General features: G+C 38.6%; 1 protein-coding gene across 7 annotated transcripts in view; it reads right to left on the reverse strand.

The window, feature by feature from the left end:
* C9orf72 (C9orf72-SMCR8 complex subunit) overlaps positions 1–17,728 on the reverse strand; it is an 81,028-nt gene extending 63,300 nt beyond the window's left edge. For 3 of the 7 annotated variants that reach the window (XM_054184898.1, XM_054184897.1, XM_054184899.1), the window contains exons 1-9: positions 17,582–17,728; positions 15,305–15,790; positions 12,207–12,266; positions 11,216–11,311; positions 10,488–10,552; positions 8,257–8,329; positions 4,789–4,905; positions 3,829–4,064; positions 3,259–3,316 (exon numbers count right to left, since the gene is read on the reverse strand). In XM_054184898.1, coding sequence (XP_054040873.1) covers positions 3,259–3,316; positions 3,829–4,064; positions 4,789–4,905; positions 8,257–8,329; positions 10,488–10,552; positions 11,216–11,311; positions 12,207–12,266; positions 15,305–15,748 — 1,149 coding nt within the window. In that variant the 5' untranslated portion in view covers positions 15,749–15,790; positions 17,582–17,728. The other 4 variants (XM_054184893.1, XM_054184894.1, XM_054184900.1 and 1 more) reach the window with 4 other exon arrangements.
* Between the last annotated feature and the right edge of the window lie 791 nt (positions 17,729–18,519).

Here is an 18,519-nt window from a genome sequence, read left to right on the forward strand (position 1 = left end):
TCTATGGAAAAAATCAGCAATTATATTGAAAAATTGTGCATGAATTTTATTATAATACTTTTGTTTCCTGAGCAAGATTTACAACACAACATGCAGATGCATTTAATAACTTACCTCACTCTACATTCTGCACTTTTGACAGTGCACTTGTGAGAGCTGTGCAACAAAAGTAGCAACTGCGAAAGTTTCCAGCTTTTAATAATTTCAAAAAGTGACAGCATCTTCAGTAAACAAACAGAGCTTTACTTTTAGTAGTGTCAATGTTAAGCATCCAATGCCTATCAAGCTGAAGTGATTAATTTCAGCAGCACATTTAAAGCTCTTCAGACTTCAACACAACTTCTACATGAGAAGTTTCAGCAGTGTTCATTACGTTTTTTCACCACCTTACAGACACGAGAGTAAAAACTTAGCACAATCAGGCTGTTTTCTAATGGATCAATTGATTAAAAATGTGGAAGGAAATAATAATGGGAGGAAGACGAACAGAATCTCAGCACAAGTAACTTATGTCAGCAAAATTCTGACAAGTTCTTTTGATGAAGTGCTGAGCTTATTGCAAGAGTCCTACATACATGTACAGCAAAAAAAAAAGGCTCCACAAAATGTAATTACTTATTGAACCAGGTAATGCTGATGATGTTCATTCACCAAAATGGTGTGCAGCTGGGGCTCAATTCCACATCTTTCTGAAGCTCTAAATGTTTAATTGTGAATCTTTGTATTTCAGGAAATGTAAGGGAATTCTGGACATCTAAATAAAGGACATTATTCCTTTTAGAATCTGAGTATTGGACATTCCAGGAAAAGCTGTGAATCTAACTTCTGTTAACTTTTATGATTCCCTGTATGAAAGAGATACTAAAAAGCTATCTTGAAAACAGAAACCTGTTTGCCAAGGAGCGTTACAAACAATTTAAACAATTTAAGCAGCCATGGCTTTTTGAATCACAAGTGCAGCTCTTCCACAATGAATACTGAGTTATGAGGGTACACTAAAACATGACACAAATATATTCCTGTATTTGTCCAAAAACAGAAGAAATACAACAACATGCAATACAGACATACCATTGACTTCAATGTAACACACACCAACCACATGTCGAAACTCAAAAAAATGGGTCTGGATTAACTTGAAACCACACTGCCCTACACGCTACTGAGAAAGAGAGGTTGAGGGATACAAATAGAATATGTGTTTTTATTTTCAAGCAAAGCAAAGCTGCAGATGTCCTAAAATGAACTAAGAAGATTGGCAAGATTATTGACTGGAATTCACTCAGTATAATGCTAATCACATTAGTTCATAGTTGTGCTCATCTCTGAATTAAGGATTTACTGTTTTATCTTTCAGCTTGGCTATCACCTTCATGTTCTTTGGGAAGGTCTAATACTTTAATCTGAACCCTATTCTAACTGACAATGGGAAAACCAGCAGCAGTTTATAGACAGGAAGACTAACAACTGCTGCTGAATGACACAAGTTTTCTGTTTTGTGTTTTGAAAGAGCTCAATTATGCTGGATCACTGAACACTTCACTGCAGGATGGCCCAGCAATCTGTGACAGAGTACCCTGGTTGGCGCTTACATGCACAAAGCTGCTGAAACAATGACCCAGTTCCCACGTGAAGAGTGCTGCTATTTAAGCTGCTAATAGTCAACAGTTTTTACACAAGAGTAGCAGTTTGTAGTATATTAAAAATCCCAAACACCTGTAAATGCTCTAAATAAAGGAGCAGGTAGTGTTAAAAAGGGATGAGGGAAGAGGTTTAGGCAATCCTGCTCTAGCAGGGGAGTGGACTAGATGATCTCTAGAGGTCCCTTCCAACTCTGAAGATTCCGTGATTCCGTGAAGACACGGTTCAGATTTGTACCACATACAGAAGAACAAACTTCTAAGAATTCTTTGAAACTCCCAGAAGGCCCCTATTTCGCAATCTCCATGATTAGAGAGGATGTATGGATTGTTTTCTGTGGAAACACTAAAAATACTGACACAGAAGAACAGGTAAAAACTGACACATACCTGAAAGAAGTCTCTAGGAAAAGAAAATTAAAATGCTTCCCTTTATCATATGCCAAAACATATCTACTAAGCCTATACGGCAAGGGAACCTCTGGTAACATTTACTGTTAAAAAAAGCACACAGAAGAGATGGATTCCTTAAAATCATGCTTGTCTAGCTAAGCTGATATCCCCCCTGACAAAATCCCCTTCTGCTTTGGACAGACTATAGTGTTACTGTGCGCCCAATGCTCCATCCTCAGTCAAGTCAATGATTGTCACAAGTGTGGTGGTCACACTGACAGACTTCTTTTCATGCCATGCAAGACTGCAATATTACGCGTTAGCAATGGAGAACTTTAAAACGTCATGAGCATATCACGTTCTTGTACGCTAGTGTAGAATGGCCTCCCAAAGATAAAGGAATGTAGACCTGGTTTAATCTTCTCAGCCAAAGCCATTATTATGTTAAGATCGCCCTCTGCCGTTAAGTCAAGATCTATCTTTAAGCTACGAAGAGACTTAAAAGGTTTTTTTCCTTTTTGCCTGCAAGAAAATAAAAAAGGGTGTTGTAAAAAAGAACAGAGGAAGTTTCTGAAAGCCTGCTTTCTATTATGTGTTCACTTACGTGTCATCCTCTATGTATTTTATTAAAGTTAAGGCTTTTCTGTGAAGGACTAGCAGAAATTGTGCAAGGAAAGTACTCCTTAGAGACAAGCCAGGCTTCAGATGAAAGATCTGTTAAAAATTATACCAGAAAATTAGGTAGACATGGAAATTCAAGAAGAATTCTAATAATGTGGAATATAAAGAAACATTGCATGCACACGTAACATATCCTTAATTACAGCAAAGAAGGCATGTTAACAGCAGATCTGTAGATATGCTCAACATTCTTAGTCTTCTGTCTGCTCAGATGCAATAAATTAAGCTGGTTTACAATTCTGTTTTTATAAAGTATTATTTTCCTTTTTAAAGTGATCTGTAATTAAGCAGAGTCAGGTAGCTTTCTCAATACTGTAGACACTGCTGCACAACAACAGAAAACGTGCATTGTTTTTCATGCCTAAGGATTTTCAGTATTATATTAATACTACAAATTACACAGGCATTCTTCTCCCTAGTTACACAGGGAAGAATCAGCACTAGTATCAAAAAGACCTACCAAGCCAACAAATTATCTACTCAGTTGAAATTATCAAAATACTGAACTTCAGCTCCTGTTCTTTCTGAGAAAGCAACAATTTACCTGATCCAGGAAGGCTTTTACTAATGTATCTCGATGCAGGATATCTTGAAAGACATTTCTATAGAAAAGAAAGCAAACAAACATGTGATGTTATGCCATGAAGGGACATTAACTGTTCAGCAGTTGTGGACAGCAATAATATTACTGTTCACAATTCGGTAGAAACTAAAAGTGAATTCAAGATTTTAGTGAATTATAAACCTGCTATTTTTAAAGCCAATACAGAATTTTAATGCAAAACTTTCAGATGAAATGAACTAAACCCAGGAAAGCCATTGGGCACTGTCAAATACACTTAGCTTTTCTTATACACCTATTTAAAACAGGCAAACAAAATTGACATAACATGGCCATAAGTATCACTGAAAATTAATTTCAGTAATATTTAATGTAACAAAAGTACTGACAGAACTGGTAGATTCCTCCAAAGCAAATGCAACTACCAGAGCTGAAGGAGCTTCTTAAATGCAAAAAGACATCATATACTTCATTAGAAAGTACACTTTATACTACTTTACTGTCTTGTCCCAAGTCAAGTAACTTTGAGTGATATGAGAGAGGAGTACGTACAAATCAGGTGTGAAACTCTCATCTGTGTGGATAATACGATCTTGAGACATTTCTTCATCTGAATTAGCTCTCCAAAATGCTGTCAGCTCGGATCTCATATATCGTCGTTGGTTATAGATGTGTTCATGACAGGGAGGCATCTGCTTCACTGTATTGACATCTACATCTATATGTGTAGTAGGATATGGGGCATACATTACTTGACGGAAGGGCAACACAAAGCTTCCTGTTGCATCCTGTTTTAGTGAAAAAAATAAAATCTTCTAGTTACTTTTTTTTTTTAAAAAAACCCAACAGCTATATTGGAACAAAGCAATATTAAAGCATTGTGGCTAAATTTTAAATCCCATTTGTTTAGACATGTTTTGTTTGAGAGAACTGATAGCTGTAGCCCACTAAAAAGTTCTTCGTACTGGATGGTTCCCTTAATATAACAGTGAAAACAGGTACTGAGGTAACCTGTGTATTACAGTATTGCATCATCCGGTTCATGAGCCCATTACCATTACAGTACTACATTTATCTGGTAAGTTTACATTGCTCACTAGAGCAAGAAGCGTTATTTTTCTATTCATCTTCACCCACTGCTACAGCCCTTTTAAAATATGTGGAACTGTAGGACTGAGGGACTGTTGTTTTTTGGTTGTGGTACAACACAAAAACTTAATGCCTTTTGAGATTCTAGCCCCAAATAGGTAAGAGTATTATTATTGTAGCTCAAAGAACAGGAACAATTCTGAACAATACTCAAGGAAAAGATGTTTCAGAGTAAAGACTGGCGTGGAATTTTAACATGCAAATAGTTACAAGAAAAGCTATAGCGCCAGAAAGGAATCAAGAGAAGATGACATATTTCTTTGAACATGAATGTGTGTATGCATGTGCATATCATATGCACACATATACATTGAAGAATGTTCTTAAACTACAGAAGAATAGAACTTTCCTAAGCGTACTTACTTTGAGTAAGCCTTGAACAAAAAGTCCTGACTCATATTTGAAAGAAGACTCATTTCTACAGAGTCTGGAACACTTCCGCTCTGATGGTGTAAGAAATAGACACAATGTTCGCACAATCTGCATTAAAAAGAACAGTTTTGAAAAACATGAAAATGTAAGGAATGAACTGATCTTCAAATGCAATTTCTGACTAGAATGTATTAGGCATTTCAAATGATAAACAAAAAAGTTCATCATGCTTATTAGAAAAGCCAAAACTTTACCAAGGTCACAGAATAGTGATATGCTTAAATTATTAAGCTGTAAGCCATACCACTCCAACTTCTTCTCAGATGAAGAAAAAAAATCAAACACTTTTTGGCAAAGTTTGGTTTTTAGCCAACTACGTAGAACACATCACTTTGGCCTTCTGCTACCTCTTACTATTATATAAATGCAAGTCACTGTGATTACTTTCCTAGTCTTTTAAGCCTCTTATTTTATTAATTCCATATGGAAAGAGAAGCTAATGTCTCCCATCAGGCACGGTAAATTTCCTAAATAAGTATTCATGCTTATTTCCTCAGTAATTTCCTCAAACTCTACATTAAAAGCAACAAAGGTACTTTATTACCTGTTTTCAAACACCCATGCTGCAACATGAAATCATCTCCAAATACAAACATGTATTCCATTCTGCTAATCTTTCAGTCTTAATCTGTGGCGTCCTACCTGTGTCTGTGAGGTGTTTGAGAAGGGTCTATGTTTATGTGTTTATTCAGTACCTAAAACAATGACAACCTAGTTTCTAACTAATGCTTTCCACTGCTTCAGGAAGATGCAATAGGTGGGTTTTTTTACTTTAAAGAAAGTTAAACTATGCCATAAAGAAAGCAATTACTTCAGAACAGTTACACTGTGACACAAAGAGCACACTGCTGATAAGAACCTGTGTAGAATTTACGAAATTTATCCTGGATGTACCTTGAGACTCACATTCTTCTACGACTGCTTTTTTCCTACAGCATCTATCTTATCAATATATTATTTTACATACTTATAAACATTTAGACCTTAAAGCCTTTTAATTAACTATTTTATGAACTATAATCTTTAAGCTTTTTATAACCACTGAAGTACTTAACATTTCCTCTATTATGCTAACTTAATCATGTGCAAATCTTGCATCCCTGAAATAATAAATATTAACTGTGGTTAGTACACTGGAGCTAAGATGTGAGAATTTTCTCAGTTGCTCATGACTATTTTTAATTTGAGTATCAGCATTTACTGTTCATTTGATCAGAGGTGCTTTACCACCACTGCCAGTACACATGAAACAATGCATTTCTAACCCCGCCCCCTCCCTTTTTATAAAGCATCAGGAACCGCTTCTTTCAAAACACAAGTTTACTAAAGGTGCCTTGAATTTTTTTAAAGAGTATCACATTTCACTGCACCAAGGAGCCCTACATCCTACAAGATACATAATATATGTCTAGTCTACAATTAATATATAATATATTCAGCAGGACCACTGTTCTTAATTTTTATTTTACATTGAAGCAATATACACAGATACACACATACATATGTCAAAAAGGGCATCAACTTCGAGAATTAAAATGAGTTTTTCCTCAAAGGAAGGTTTCAGTCTCACAAAATAAACCAGAGCTCAATAATTAGTACATCACAATTGAAAACATAAACAGACAGAAAAGCCAAATATACAAAACCATTCCCTATCAGAAAATGAAGTTAACTGAATACACTACTTCTCCACATGTACCACTATAGGACCTTTGTTATGGTCTCAGGACATGGGACTATTGTTATTGAATGGCCCGGGGGCCCCAGTGTAAATCGGAAACTTATCATGCTATGTAACTACACAGAACCTTACTCTCACAGCAGTACTGGTATACTTATTAAGTGCAGTGCCATCTAATACCTGAAGGCTCTAGGACTACACAGTTTTATGAAACGGTTCTTTTCATTCCCAGTGGCAGGGATATTCTGAAATAGAGGTTTATTAAAGAACACAGCCGTGAATGTAGAGAGGCAATTGATTTAGTGAAATACATTTTCTCACAAAGAAAACAACATTTTCTTAATGATTTATAATATCCTAACTGAAAATTAACTTCAGTATTTTTATTAGAAGGGATGGAGTAACACCCTAATTAAATGCAAGTCAAAGAGAAATCTTTCTGAACAAAATGCTTATACATGGGGCTATGCTAAAAAGAAATATGCTTGAAGAAATATTTCAACAGACAGTAAACACAAGTGTATGTCTTCCATGAATTGCTTTCAATTTATCCAAAACTCACATTTTGGTATAATCAAGAGGCTGAACACAAAAAAAAAGTACTTCAAGAATTCTGAATACGGAAAACATCCTCATTTGACTTCTCCTTCACATACTGGGTAAGCTTAAAATAAGCATCCATTTACACCAAAATATCAGAGGAAAAGCAGTGCAGGTGATAGTTTCACATTGGTTCAAATTAAGTATTTCATAACAAGCTTACAAGAGAGTTAAAAACAGTAATAGCATGGGAAAAATATGTCTACCACAAAAATGTAATTACTTTCATGTTCTGAAACGTCAGTTTCCAAGTTTCCAAACCTTTTTTCCTCCCAAATAGACCATAATAATGTACATAGTCTTCCCCATTAAGAGGTACAGCTAATGCTGCTTATCGTTTTTAGACCTGAAAGCTCCTAAACATCATCCCTACTCATGTGATCCAGCAAGTATGACACACTGAGTGTTTTGTTGTTGCAGGACTCAGTTTTAGGAATTTGTATCTGTACTTTGTCTCTTTCTGGTTCTTCTGGAAAGCTAAGTCAAACCTAATTTAAGATCTACCAGTTAAACTGTACACTTATTTAACGATTAAGTTTTAAGGAGACTGAAGATGGAGTCAACACAAACACAGCTATGAAGAAAAAAATGCTGGAATTGCTGGAGTGGTTTAAGGTCCTAGTAAGCTTGCCTGTTTCAACATGTGTGTGTGATTACAGACTCAACAGTTCGAGGTTCCATGAAACACAAGCAGTTCATGATGCAGAAGTACATTTATTCCCCAGCTTAAGGGTAATTATGCAGACAGTAATTTCTTAAGAGTACATAGACATTACCCATTGACACAGATGAACTGGTCAAGCCAGTCCAGGCCTCTTCAATTTGTATGGTTTAGGTAACACACCTAATTTTAAAAGCTCAGACTCATTTACTACTCGTTTATATACAGTATCAATTAAATTAAATACACTGGTTTTCTTATAGTTGTCAGAATACAACAGCAATTTTCAGGCAGAGTTATCAACTGCTAGACCAATCAGCTGAAGTAAGAAAACCAGACAGCAGTATTCCTTCCTTCTTCAACCTCAAGTATGTTTATAGATAAAACTTATTCCAAGTAACACACTAACACTCCTAATAATCAGCATTTAAGTTTGGTTTATTAGAAAGTGCATTACCTTATTAACTTTTTCTGCGCTGCTTCCTACAACTACAGAACAACCACAGGTCTGCAGGTGTGAACTAATTGCACTGCAAATAAAAACAAACATAGGTGAGTACATTTAATCAGACTTTTCAAATAAAAAAATTATCATCTTCACAAGAAGAATAAAGTGCTCCTAGTAAAAATTTAGGCCCATACCCATAGGACCCCACACAGCTGCGTAGATTACTGCTGAAATCCAAAAGTTTGACAGCATCTACATTTTAATTTTGATGAATAAAAAGACTGTCACTCAGAACCTCCAAACACCAGTTCAGACAAAAACTGTCTACTGCTATGATCTAACAGCATTACAGAATCTGTATAAAATAATTTATCTAAAGTAACAGAAGACATATTAATAATGAAGGATTTGAAATAAGATCTATTCCATGGTTGTCCTCAATTTCTGAAACTGTGGATCAGAAGACAGTTTTGTGAGACTTGGCAGGTAAACTGTTCTACTCTGTGTAACTGCACGAGCAAGAGCACGTCACAAGCTTGAGTCCCTCAGAATACACACAGGCATGCTGGAAGCTGAGTGATCTCATCTTGTGAACTGCCAGCAGCATAGACTTGATTTAGTTTATCTTAAGTTTGGAGGCTGCAGTAAAAATACCTGGACTAACCTTGACAACTCTTAACTTGTCCTCAGGAAGCTTCTGTTGAGGTTTCTTATCCTTATCCTCCCTTTCCGCCTGCCCTTTCTCAAACCAACACCTGGCCCACAGCTTCAAAAAGTCTAGATACCCTAGAAAGTCTAGATGCTATTATAAATTTTTTCTAATTATCTGTAACTATACAAAAGTACATCTATGCTATCTTACTGAAGGATGCACTGTATGTGATTAACCTGTTCTAATAAACACCTCTAATTGATAAGGACTGTAATTGCTACATCAGACTCTGAAATGCTACGGGTGGACTTTAGAGGGGACCTGCTACTATTTATTTTATCAATCATATTCGAGGAGTTAAATTTAAGACCGTCTGAATACTTACAAATGCTTCCTTTGGCGCAGATACAGATGTTCAGTTTCATTTAGAAGTTACTATGAAAGCGTAACTCCTTATTTTAGACGCTGCTATTGTTGATATGGCCATTTACTTATTTTAATTCGATTTTTGTTCAATGGCATGTATAAATCCATACAACACAGTATCTAAGACCTGAAATCTGAACCTAGATGACCTGATAAGCTTTGCAGATAAACTGAAAAGCAGACATCTGGGCCCTTCACATGAATGGACAAGTTATTCTTTTCAGGACAAAATTTCCAGGGAAAACAAGTAGCAAGATGAGAGAACTGACACACTACAGTCTACTACCTGCCCGCCCAATAAATCTCCATCTGATATGAGAATAGCTAATCATTTTAGCATCAATGGCTCCGGTTGTTCACAATAATCCATTCAATGATATTCATTTAATTATTCTGCAAATACTCTATGGAACTAAATACTACGTTATTGTGAAGAATTAGTTAATTTAACACATGAATTTCTGTAGTACTGAAAGCACATGTGACACTGTGCTTTCATAGATAATAGCAACACATAGATAATAGCAACACAATAGATAAGCAACACATAAATGAATGCAGTTACACCAGGGATGTCCCAAAAGGTAACAGAACATCAATCAAAACCTGTCAAATATGCTTTTCCACAGGAAGAGACCAAGTTGCTCTCAAGTACAACTACTTCCACTTACACATTAAAAGCAGGAGGGTGAAAAGAGAAATACACAATTTAATAATAGGCGTTCTATATGCCATACCATTAATGACTTATTCATAGTTTATGCAGTAAACACAACCAGTTTGGTTTATGCAGGAAACACAACCAAAACCAGGTTTTTGGTATGTCATAAAAATGTAAAAAACTTAACTTACATCCTCATAAAATTAAACATAAGTATCAAAGAAAAATTGTATTTGATAGGAATTATCAAGCAAATGACTGTCACTACAGTCTGTAGGGATGCAGCCATTAGCTCAGAGCCATTCTTCTAAAAAGACAGCAACTTCTACAGCATTTTATAGACAAAAATCTCAAAAAGCCAAATACATGGCATGCTCCCCCCTCCTATAAAGAAAATTAATCTAATACATGTTCATATGCACCTACAGAGATATAGATATATTATGCACACACAAGTTTAAAACATTTTACCACAGCATAAATCAAAACTGAAATTCATACTTGAGGAGAAAGCCTTCATGGCAACTATCCCCAATGTCATCATCATTTAGCACTGTGTCACTTATCTGAAATGCAAGTAAATATAAACAAAGGTTAGACAAGAATCTGGAACACCTTCCAATTAATTGATTTTTGCTTTTAATGATAGGTGGTAACTGTTTGGGGACTATTTAAGCTAAGTTGTAAGACTGTCCCGAAAAGTGCAACCTTAAAAAGACCTTCTGACTTCAGCCAAAGCATTTTGAAAATTAGAAAGTCACTCCATTATTGAATGTTCTTCACCAGTCACAAGTCAGATTCTTCCTATTTTTTCGTCTATAACCTCATCCAGAATACTTTAAATTACTGCATGTGAGATCACTTTTACTTCTTCCATGAGAAGACTAAACCACACTGAAACAGGTATCAACATTAAAACCATTTACCTCCCCATTCATGTTGTTTTGCATCAAATAGCCTTTCCACTCCACTCTTAAAATCAGTATCATCCTACACAGTCAGTTTTGCTAAGTGCTGACCGTAAGGACCACCACTAGTACTGTTGTATTTACTGAACTAAAACAGTTATGTTAAACCATTCCCTACATCACTTAGGAGAACTTGATGTGAAACAACTGAAACGTACAAGAATTTATGACAACTGTGGGGTTTTGTCTGCCAAAGAGAGTACTGAACCAGAGTGCCAAAGCCCCTTTTATATTCAGAATGCAAAGAACACAAGAACTTACATCTATTTCTTCTGGAACACTGTGTGATTTCATAGATGAAAGGAGTTCCATTACAGGAATGACTTCTCCTGTCAGCATTGGAATGATGCTCTGGCCCTGCACAATAAACAAAATACTTGAAGTAAAAGCACATTGTGCGGTATTAGAAGTTACGACTAGCATGAACTTGCAATATTACATGCAAACAAGTTTAACTTCCTATTGTTTGGAAGTGTAGTAAGAGCTGATGATGCATAGACTTCTTGGGCTTTGCTCATCAATAATTATGAACAGGAAACATATATTTTGCTTCTCAACATCATGTCTGAAATGTATTTCCGGGGTCCTACGCTAATTTTCACCATCAGTTTGAGCAGCCTGGACAAGAAGTATTTGGAGTGAGATAATTTGATCATACCATATTATGTGCAATTACTGTTAAGCATTTTAGATCCAAGTCTGATGTTTCAACAGTGACAGGAAACTAAAACCAGGCATATTAGTTACTAACATACAAAATCGCTTATTTGATTTATCTATCACAAGGAACTGAAGCCACAATTTCATATTTACAGTTTCTTTTCACATTCTTATCCATGAGGTCTCCAAACACATTCCAACACAAGAGAGTCCATACATCTCTGTAACTCAAAAAGGCAACGAACTAGCAAAAAAACATCCTTGATAGGAGGCGAGCATGAATCTATGGAAGCTACTACCTTTCCAGAGCTTCAAGTTCAAGTAAATGACTTTTATTTTCTGAAAGGTAATATTCTTCACAGATTTCCACTTTACCCATAAAGTGATGAAATATATTTTCCTTCAAATTGTTCACAGCTTCCATCATCCTATCTTCAGAAACTTTGCCTCCTGTGCATGGCAGGTCATCAGCCAGTCCAAAGTATCTTCCTGGACCCCAAAAATAAGAAGCAGCACCAACTTCTACAGTCACCAGACGCAGTCACACAGTTTTGTGATGGTGTGCCATATGCATCAAGCAGACGTCCCTTACCTGATCCTCCATTCTCTCCGTGCCTTCCAAGACAATCTTCTGGAAATGTTCTTGCCTCTCCTGAGCAAGAGAAGCAGTTAAATATAAACGCTCTGGTATTTGTTTATATATGTATGCACACAACAGTCAAATGGTACAGTTTCTTCCCTGTGGAGTTATGCTTCTTAGATTCAAATTTCGATGTTCAAATCTTTTTTTCGTTTACAGAGTTGACATTAGCAGGAAGTGATGTCACTTTAAACAGCTCTGCCCCCCACCAAACCTCTCACATGCTTGCGCAGGGGTAGCAGGAAAGAGGGTGTGATGACAATGACAAAACACTAAGTTTCTTCATTACAGATCAAGAAAATGCCAAATGATCAGATTACGGTGCAGAATTCCACTTTATGTATGGATTTTTATTTTCAAATGGATAAAGTACAGACTGATGGTTCCCAATGCAGCAAGAGAAAAAATGAGATCTCCAGAATGAGAAAAAGAAATTGTTGGGAGAGCGTAGGAAAAACAGGACTTTTTTTTTTTTTTCCCATCTTGAGACACTGACAAGCCTTCAAAACATTGTTTTATAATCAAGTACAGGAAACATGAAACCTCAAAACACATGAAACACAATGTACAAGAGACTGGACAAAGTTCTCACGACAGACCCATCAGCAGTTAAGTAGCAAACTGCATTCAAAAATACAACTTACAATGGAATCAAGTTATTATTCACAAAGGGAATTTGGCATTTATCACTGGAACAATCAATACAATACACAAAAAATGGAAGCTGCTCCAAGAATTAATGATATCTTTTGCTAGATGCTGACAGGTTATTGCATTTTTATTGGTTACTCATTAGTTTCCTATGATTGAACTACTCAAAGTTGATCAAGTGGGAAAAGACTTTACATAACTTTTTGAGCAGATGAATAGGGAACAAGCTGCAGTAACTTCCCCTAAAACAGTAATAAAACTTCTCTAACCATCTAAAAGAGGCATCTACTAGAATGAGGCGGATTCCTTCAGGGCACCTCCATCCTTGAGTTCAGTGTCAGCGAAGTCATCCTTGAAAACGAAGATCCTTGGCTTTAAAAGAAGTAAGTCTTCATGAAGATAAGGCTGAACGAGGGGTGTAAGCCACTTCTTTTTAGAAATGTAACTGCTCAAAATAGACAAACATCTGGAACATAAAATTGAAGTGGATAAAAGGGGTTTCTAGCCCCATATAGACGACTTGCTTGGAGTTGCTTGTCTTTCTCTGTCAGTTTGAACACTATTCCAAGCTTCTCCTAGTCCTTGAGTTAAGAAGATTTCTTCTCTTCTGAAGTTCAGCTGGAACTGTTGTACAGCTCTACAGAGAACTGATGAGAGCTAATAACTAGAACCACTGGAAATTCTAGAACAGATACATAGCTCCCTTCAGATAGAGCTTCAACATTTTTTGTTCTGTTGTAGCCATAGCTGCTGAACTGCCTCAAAATGCAAACTACAAAATGAGCCTGTTTTAACTCAGTATTAACATTCTACAACTCATGCCTAAATTTTAAATTTTAATCTACATTTTCAAAGCAGGTTTCTCTCTTCTAGGTAAGGCTGCAGAACTGCAGATATATGCAGGGATGTTTGATCTTTCTCAGAAAAAAAAAAAAGAAAAAAGAAAAGAAAGACAATAAATGTCTATTTCAGAATGTCTCACTGTCTCAGCTAACCCAGTTGGCCTATGTGCTTCAAGAACATGTGAAAAAAGAATGAAGAACTTAATGACTCATTTCTGAGGAAACTAGTAGAAAACATTTTTTGTCATTCTCAATGCCACTTGCAGGCTATTTCTACTGTGGAAACATACTGGTATGGATCAATGTCCAAAAATAGAGAAGACATATTATAGTTAAGAACGGTGGACAATTCTTACTTGACCACTCACATTAAAAGTCCGTACAGAGGACACTAACTGACAGAGAAGCAATGTAATCAAGAATGTGAGATAGCATTCACTTACGTCAAAAGCACTAACATCCAGCAAGCTTGTAGAAGACTAGATTAAGAATGAAATATTTGTGTTTCTACTATATTGAAAATGAACTTTATGTCCTGTCCTTCCTCTGAAAAATAAACCCCAGAAGTATCAAGAACCAATGTGACAGAAACCACTGCCAGCCACCATCAAGCAATGCAGCAAGAATCAATGGAGTTTGTTCATACAGCAAAAAGGAAACGACACCACAAAAATTAGCATCAGCTTACTATTTCAGAAATCTTAATTAGTTCAGATAAGAGCCCTCAAAAAGGAAGTTTAAAGTATGTTGACAAGAGGGCTCAAAACAGAAGAGGAACAAAAATTTTAACAAACATGCATCACCATACGCATTACAGCTGACATGCAAATTACTGCTCTAAGACAACTTGTACTCCGTGAACACAACAGAGATTTTAATTTTGTTATTATAATGTTATTTATTTTAAACAAAAATACGTAACAATTTTCACTTAATATGGAAATATCCATAAGGTACCCAAAGGCAAGAATTGCAATTCTTCAGAAAAATTTAGTATGTTTTGCTTTTTGAATTTCAAAAGTAGAAATATTTGGACCAAAGCAGATGCATATTTGTAGTTCTGCCATTAGTTTTACACAACTTAACACCTACCAAACTGTTTGTTGATACCCTTTTATGAGAAATAAAACTGTAACAACAATGACAATACTAATTGCATCAGTTCTGTCTTCTGGACCTCAATAGTGAAAACAGTGATTTGAAACACAATAAATTTACAACTCTACCTAGTTTAAATACACCAATTAACACAGTTAAAAGCAACAATTTATATCAAATTCAGAGAGATGAAAAGCTGTGCAGGATACCCACTTCACCTAAATAGCCTGGTACCGGTTATATATTACCAGGATAAATCATATGCCTAAAAATCCCAGCCTTGTATTTGCTGACATATTGGCAACTTTTAACCTTCAAAAAGGTATACTTGTAGAGAGATCAGCCTCCTCTGAGTTTTTGTGTCTGGATTGCTACATAACAGGTGTCACAGAATCTTAATTCTTGCTTTTGCTCAAGACAACTTGGACAACTGTTTTTAGTAATGAACAATAAACCTACCTTATGCATCCATATTCTTCCTTTCCTTATAATATGTGTTAACCTATCCACGCACACCCTGTGAAGTGGTAGGTAGAAGCTAAGTTCACTTTGCGGAAGTATAATTGATAGTCCATATGTGCTTCTGTCTCCATTCCAGTTTCCATCAAAGATCAATGACACAATGATTACCCTTTTTTCTGCCAAGACGAAGAACTTCACATCTATTGCACCGCTTTCTGCATTCCGAAGTATTTCTCCATTCAGGGTGTGGTTAGCAAGAAAAGTTATTTCACCGTCACTGAGAAGCACCTGTTCTGTCTTTGGGGCCCAGATATGCCGCACTCGGGGGCCAAGAATATTGTCCCAGTAAGCAAAAGTGGCAGCTAATAAAGGTGACTCGCCATTCAGAGAGATCTCTGTCTTAGCAACTGCAGGAGATGGTGGTGGACAAAGAGCTGACATGCCTGATTCCTCTGTTGTCTATAACTGAAATGCTTACATTACCTAAAAAAAAGTTTTTATAGGAAAAAAAAATCAAAAACAAACAAAATTAGAGCAGCACTTGTTATTGTCTCATCTTCTTTTGTTTCCAAATAAGACTTCAAGAGACAACCTGACTTCTACACCTGAGACTTCATTGTAGGCTTCATTCAAGAAGGAAGTCTATATGCATACCTTCCACATAATGAAGTGGTATGCTTTACAGACATTAGTCAGTCGGACCTCAAACACCCTTTACTCACTAGACAAGTATGATGAGCCTGCACAACGTTCAACTTGTGTAGGAAAACTGACACGTGATAAATATATCCTTTACATCATGGTGACATGCAGGGTTTTGGCAATAGAAGGTGTTGGCTCAGCACTTTATAGTATGCATTGATGGAAAATTCTTCATATTAGAATCATAGAATCTTCTAAACTTGAAAGGGACTTTTAAGATTATCGAGTCCAACCATCAACCCAACATTGCCAAAACCACCACTAAACCATATCCCTAAGCACTGTGTCTACCTGTCTTTTAAATACCTCCATGGATGGTTATTCAACCACCTCTCTGGGCAGCCTGCTACAATGCTTGATCACCCTTTCAGTGAAGAAATTTTTCCTAATATCCAATCTAAACCTCCCTTGACTCAACTTGAGGCCATTTCCTCTTGTCCTATTACGTCTTGGGAGAAGGGACCGACCCCCACCTCTCTACACCCTCCTTTCAGGTAGTTGTAGAGAGCAATAAGGTCTCCCCTCAGCCTCCTTTTCTGCAGGCTAAACCACCACAGTTCCCTCTCATAAGACTGTTCTCTAGACCCATCACCAGTTTTCTTGCCCTTCTCTGGACACACTCCATAATCTCAATATCGTGTAGACACAAATTTTTAAACATTTTCCCTACCAGTTTCCAACAACTCCACAGCTTCCCCATTTTGATGAGCCTCCAGAACAGGAAGCTTCACGTTCCCTAGAAGTCATGCTAGAGTCACAGAAACACATTAAATTACTCAACCCAGGATAATAAACTATAAAGGCTGAAAAGCATTTTATCTTCACGAAACCCCACATGACCAGCACTCAGCTTTCCTTTCCTCTCTGCCTGCAGCACTCCACATGATAGCAGGGGGGAACCCCCACCAGTATCAAAGGAGCAGGAACCAACACCCATCTCACTGACATATTTCAAACTCGCCACACCGCTGGCACACTTCCGTTTCATGTACCCGAACTTTCCCCCCCACCCCCTCAGCCCTTAAGAGCGTCCACAGTAAGATCATCCAGGTGCATTTCGTCACAGCAGAGGGGTAAAGCACCTTCCTCTCAGCTACTGCCCAGGCTCCGCTAAACACCAGGCCGTCCCCTGCCCGCCGGTGACCAGCCCAGACGGCAACGGGGAAGCCGAGGCCGTCGGAGTCTCTATATGTGACTCCATGGTTTTCGGGGAAGACGAAAAGAGAGCGCCAGCCAGCCCTGCCTCACACGCTCACGGGCTGACGAGAGGCTCCCTCTCACCACAGCCCTTCAGAAAGCCCACCAACCCAGGCAGCCGCGGTACCCGGCGACCGCCCACAGGCTGAAGGCTGAACCGCCCGCGGGGCCAGCCTGGATCAGGCCCGTTCCGCCCCCTCCGGCTCTGGTCCGAACTTCGGGAAAGGACCCACCTCCCGGGAGAGGCGAGCAACGAGGCAGGCCCAGCTCCTTCCCGCCGTCAGCAGGAGGCGGGGGACGAGGAGGAGGACAGCCCCACCGACGGAAAGCGCAGCGCAGCCCCCCTCCCCGTCCACGGCCCCGCGCCCGCCTCACCTGCGCGCCAGCCCCCTTCCCGCCTGCCCACACCGCGGCCGGGCCTCAGCAGCGCTCCCGCGCAGGCGCCGCACCGCCCCCATCCGGGAGGACGCGGTGCCGGCGGGCGGTGTTCCCCGGGAGCTCGGCGGGAGGACAGCCTAGCTCCTCCAGCGTACGGCAGAACGCGGCAGTGGAAGCTGTGTTGGCTGATGACAGCGACAGCGGGGAGGCGGTGTTACCTCCCCGCCGGCGGAGAAAAAATGGCGGCCTACAGAGAGGCCCTGTGGCTGAACTGTGGTGGCTGCCCCCGCCGCGGCGCCGGGGAGAGCAGTGCCGGGTACCCTAGAGTAGCGCAGGCCTCTGTGGAGCGAACAGCCCCAGCCCAGGCGCGAAAACGAGGTGGAGCTTCTGAAGGGAAGGAAGGAAAAGGAAGGAAGGGGGAAAGGAAGGAAAGGGAAGGGAGGGAGGAAGGGAGGACGAACGGACGGACAGACAGACAGACAGACAGAAGAAGCCCCAGCTGCAGGTAGGTGGGGAAAGGGTGTTGTGCCACGTACATCATTATATGGAGGGGTTTCTAAGCTTAAAATAGGAACTTTAATAATGGCAGAATTAGGCTAGTATCCAAACATAACCTTGTGCAAAACAGTGAAGATGCTCTGGTTTAAGCTTCATTTAGTCTTACAGGTATGTGGTAAGCACCTGCTTCTTCTGCAGTCCAGTCTTGATGAAAATCACTATAGTTGCTTACATGTAAGAGGCATTTATTTATTTACAGCCTAAAAAGGGAAAAATAACCCCTCTGATGTAACAACACATCTCTAGTCCAGCAAGTTCACTCACTCGCACTGTACCCTGAGGAGTCGTGTCTTAGGCAGCTTGAACCGGCCCCTACAGGAGGTATTAACAGGGCACAACAGACCTGAAGTGTCATTTTTTTTGGGTCCTACCCTCCC

This window comes from Rissa tridactyla, chromosome Z, assembly GCF_028500815.1.
Source record: "Rissa tridactyla isolate bRisTri1 chromosome Z, bRisTri1.patW.cur.20221130, whole genome shotgun sequence".
NCBI classification, from domain to species: domain Eukaryota; kingdom Metazoa; phylum Chordata; class Aves; order Charadriiformes; family Laridae; genus Rissa; species Rissa tridactyla.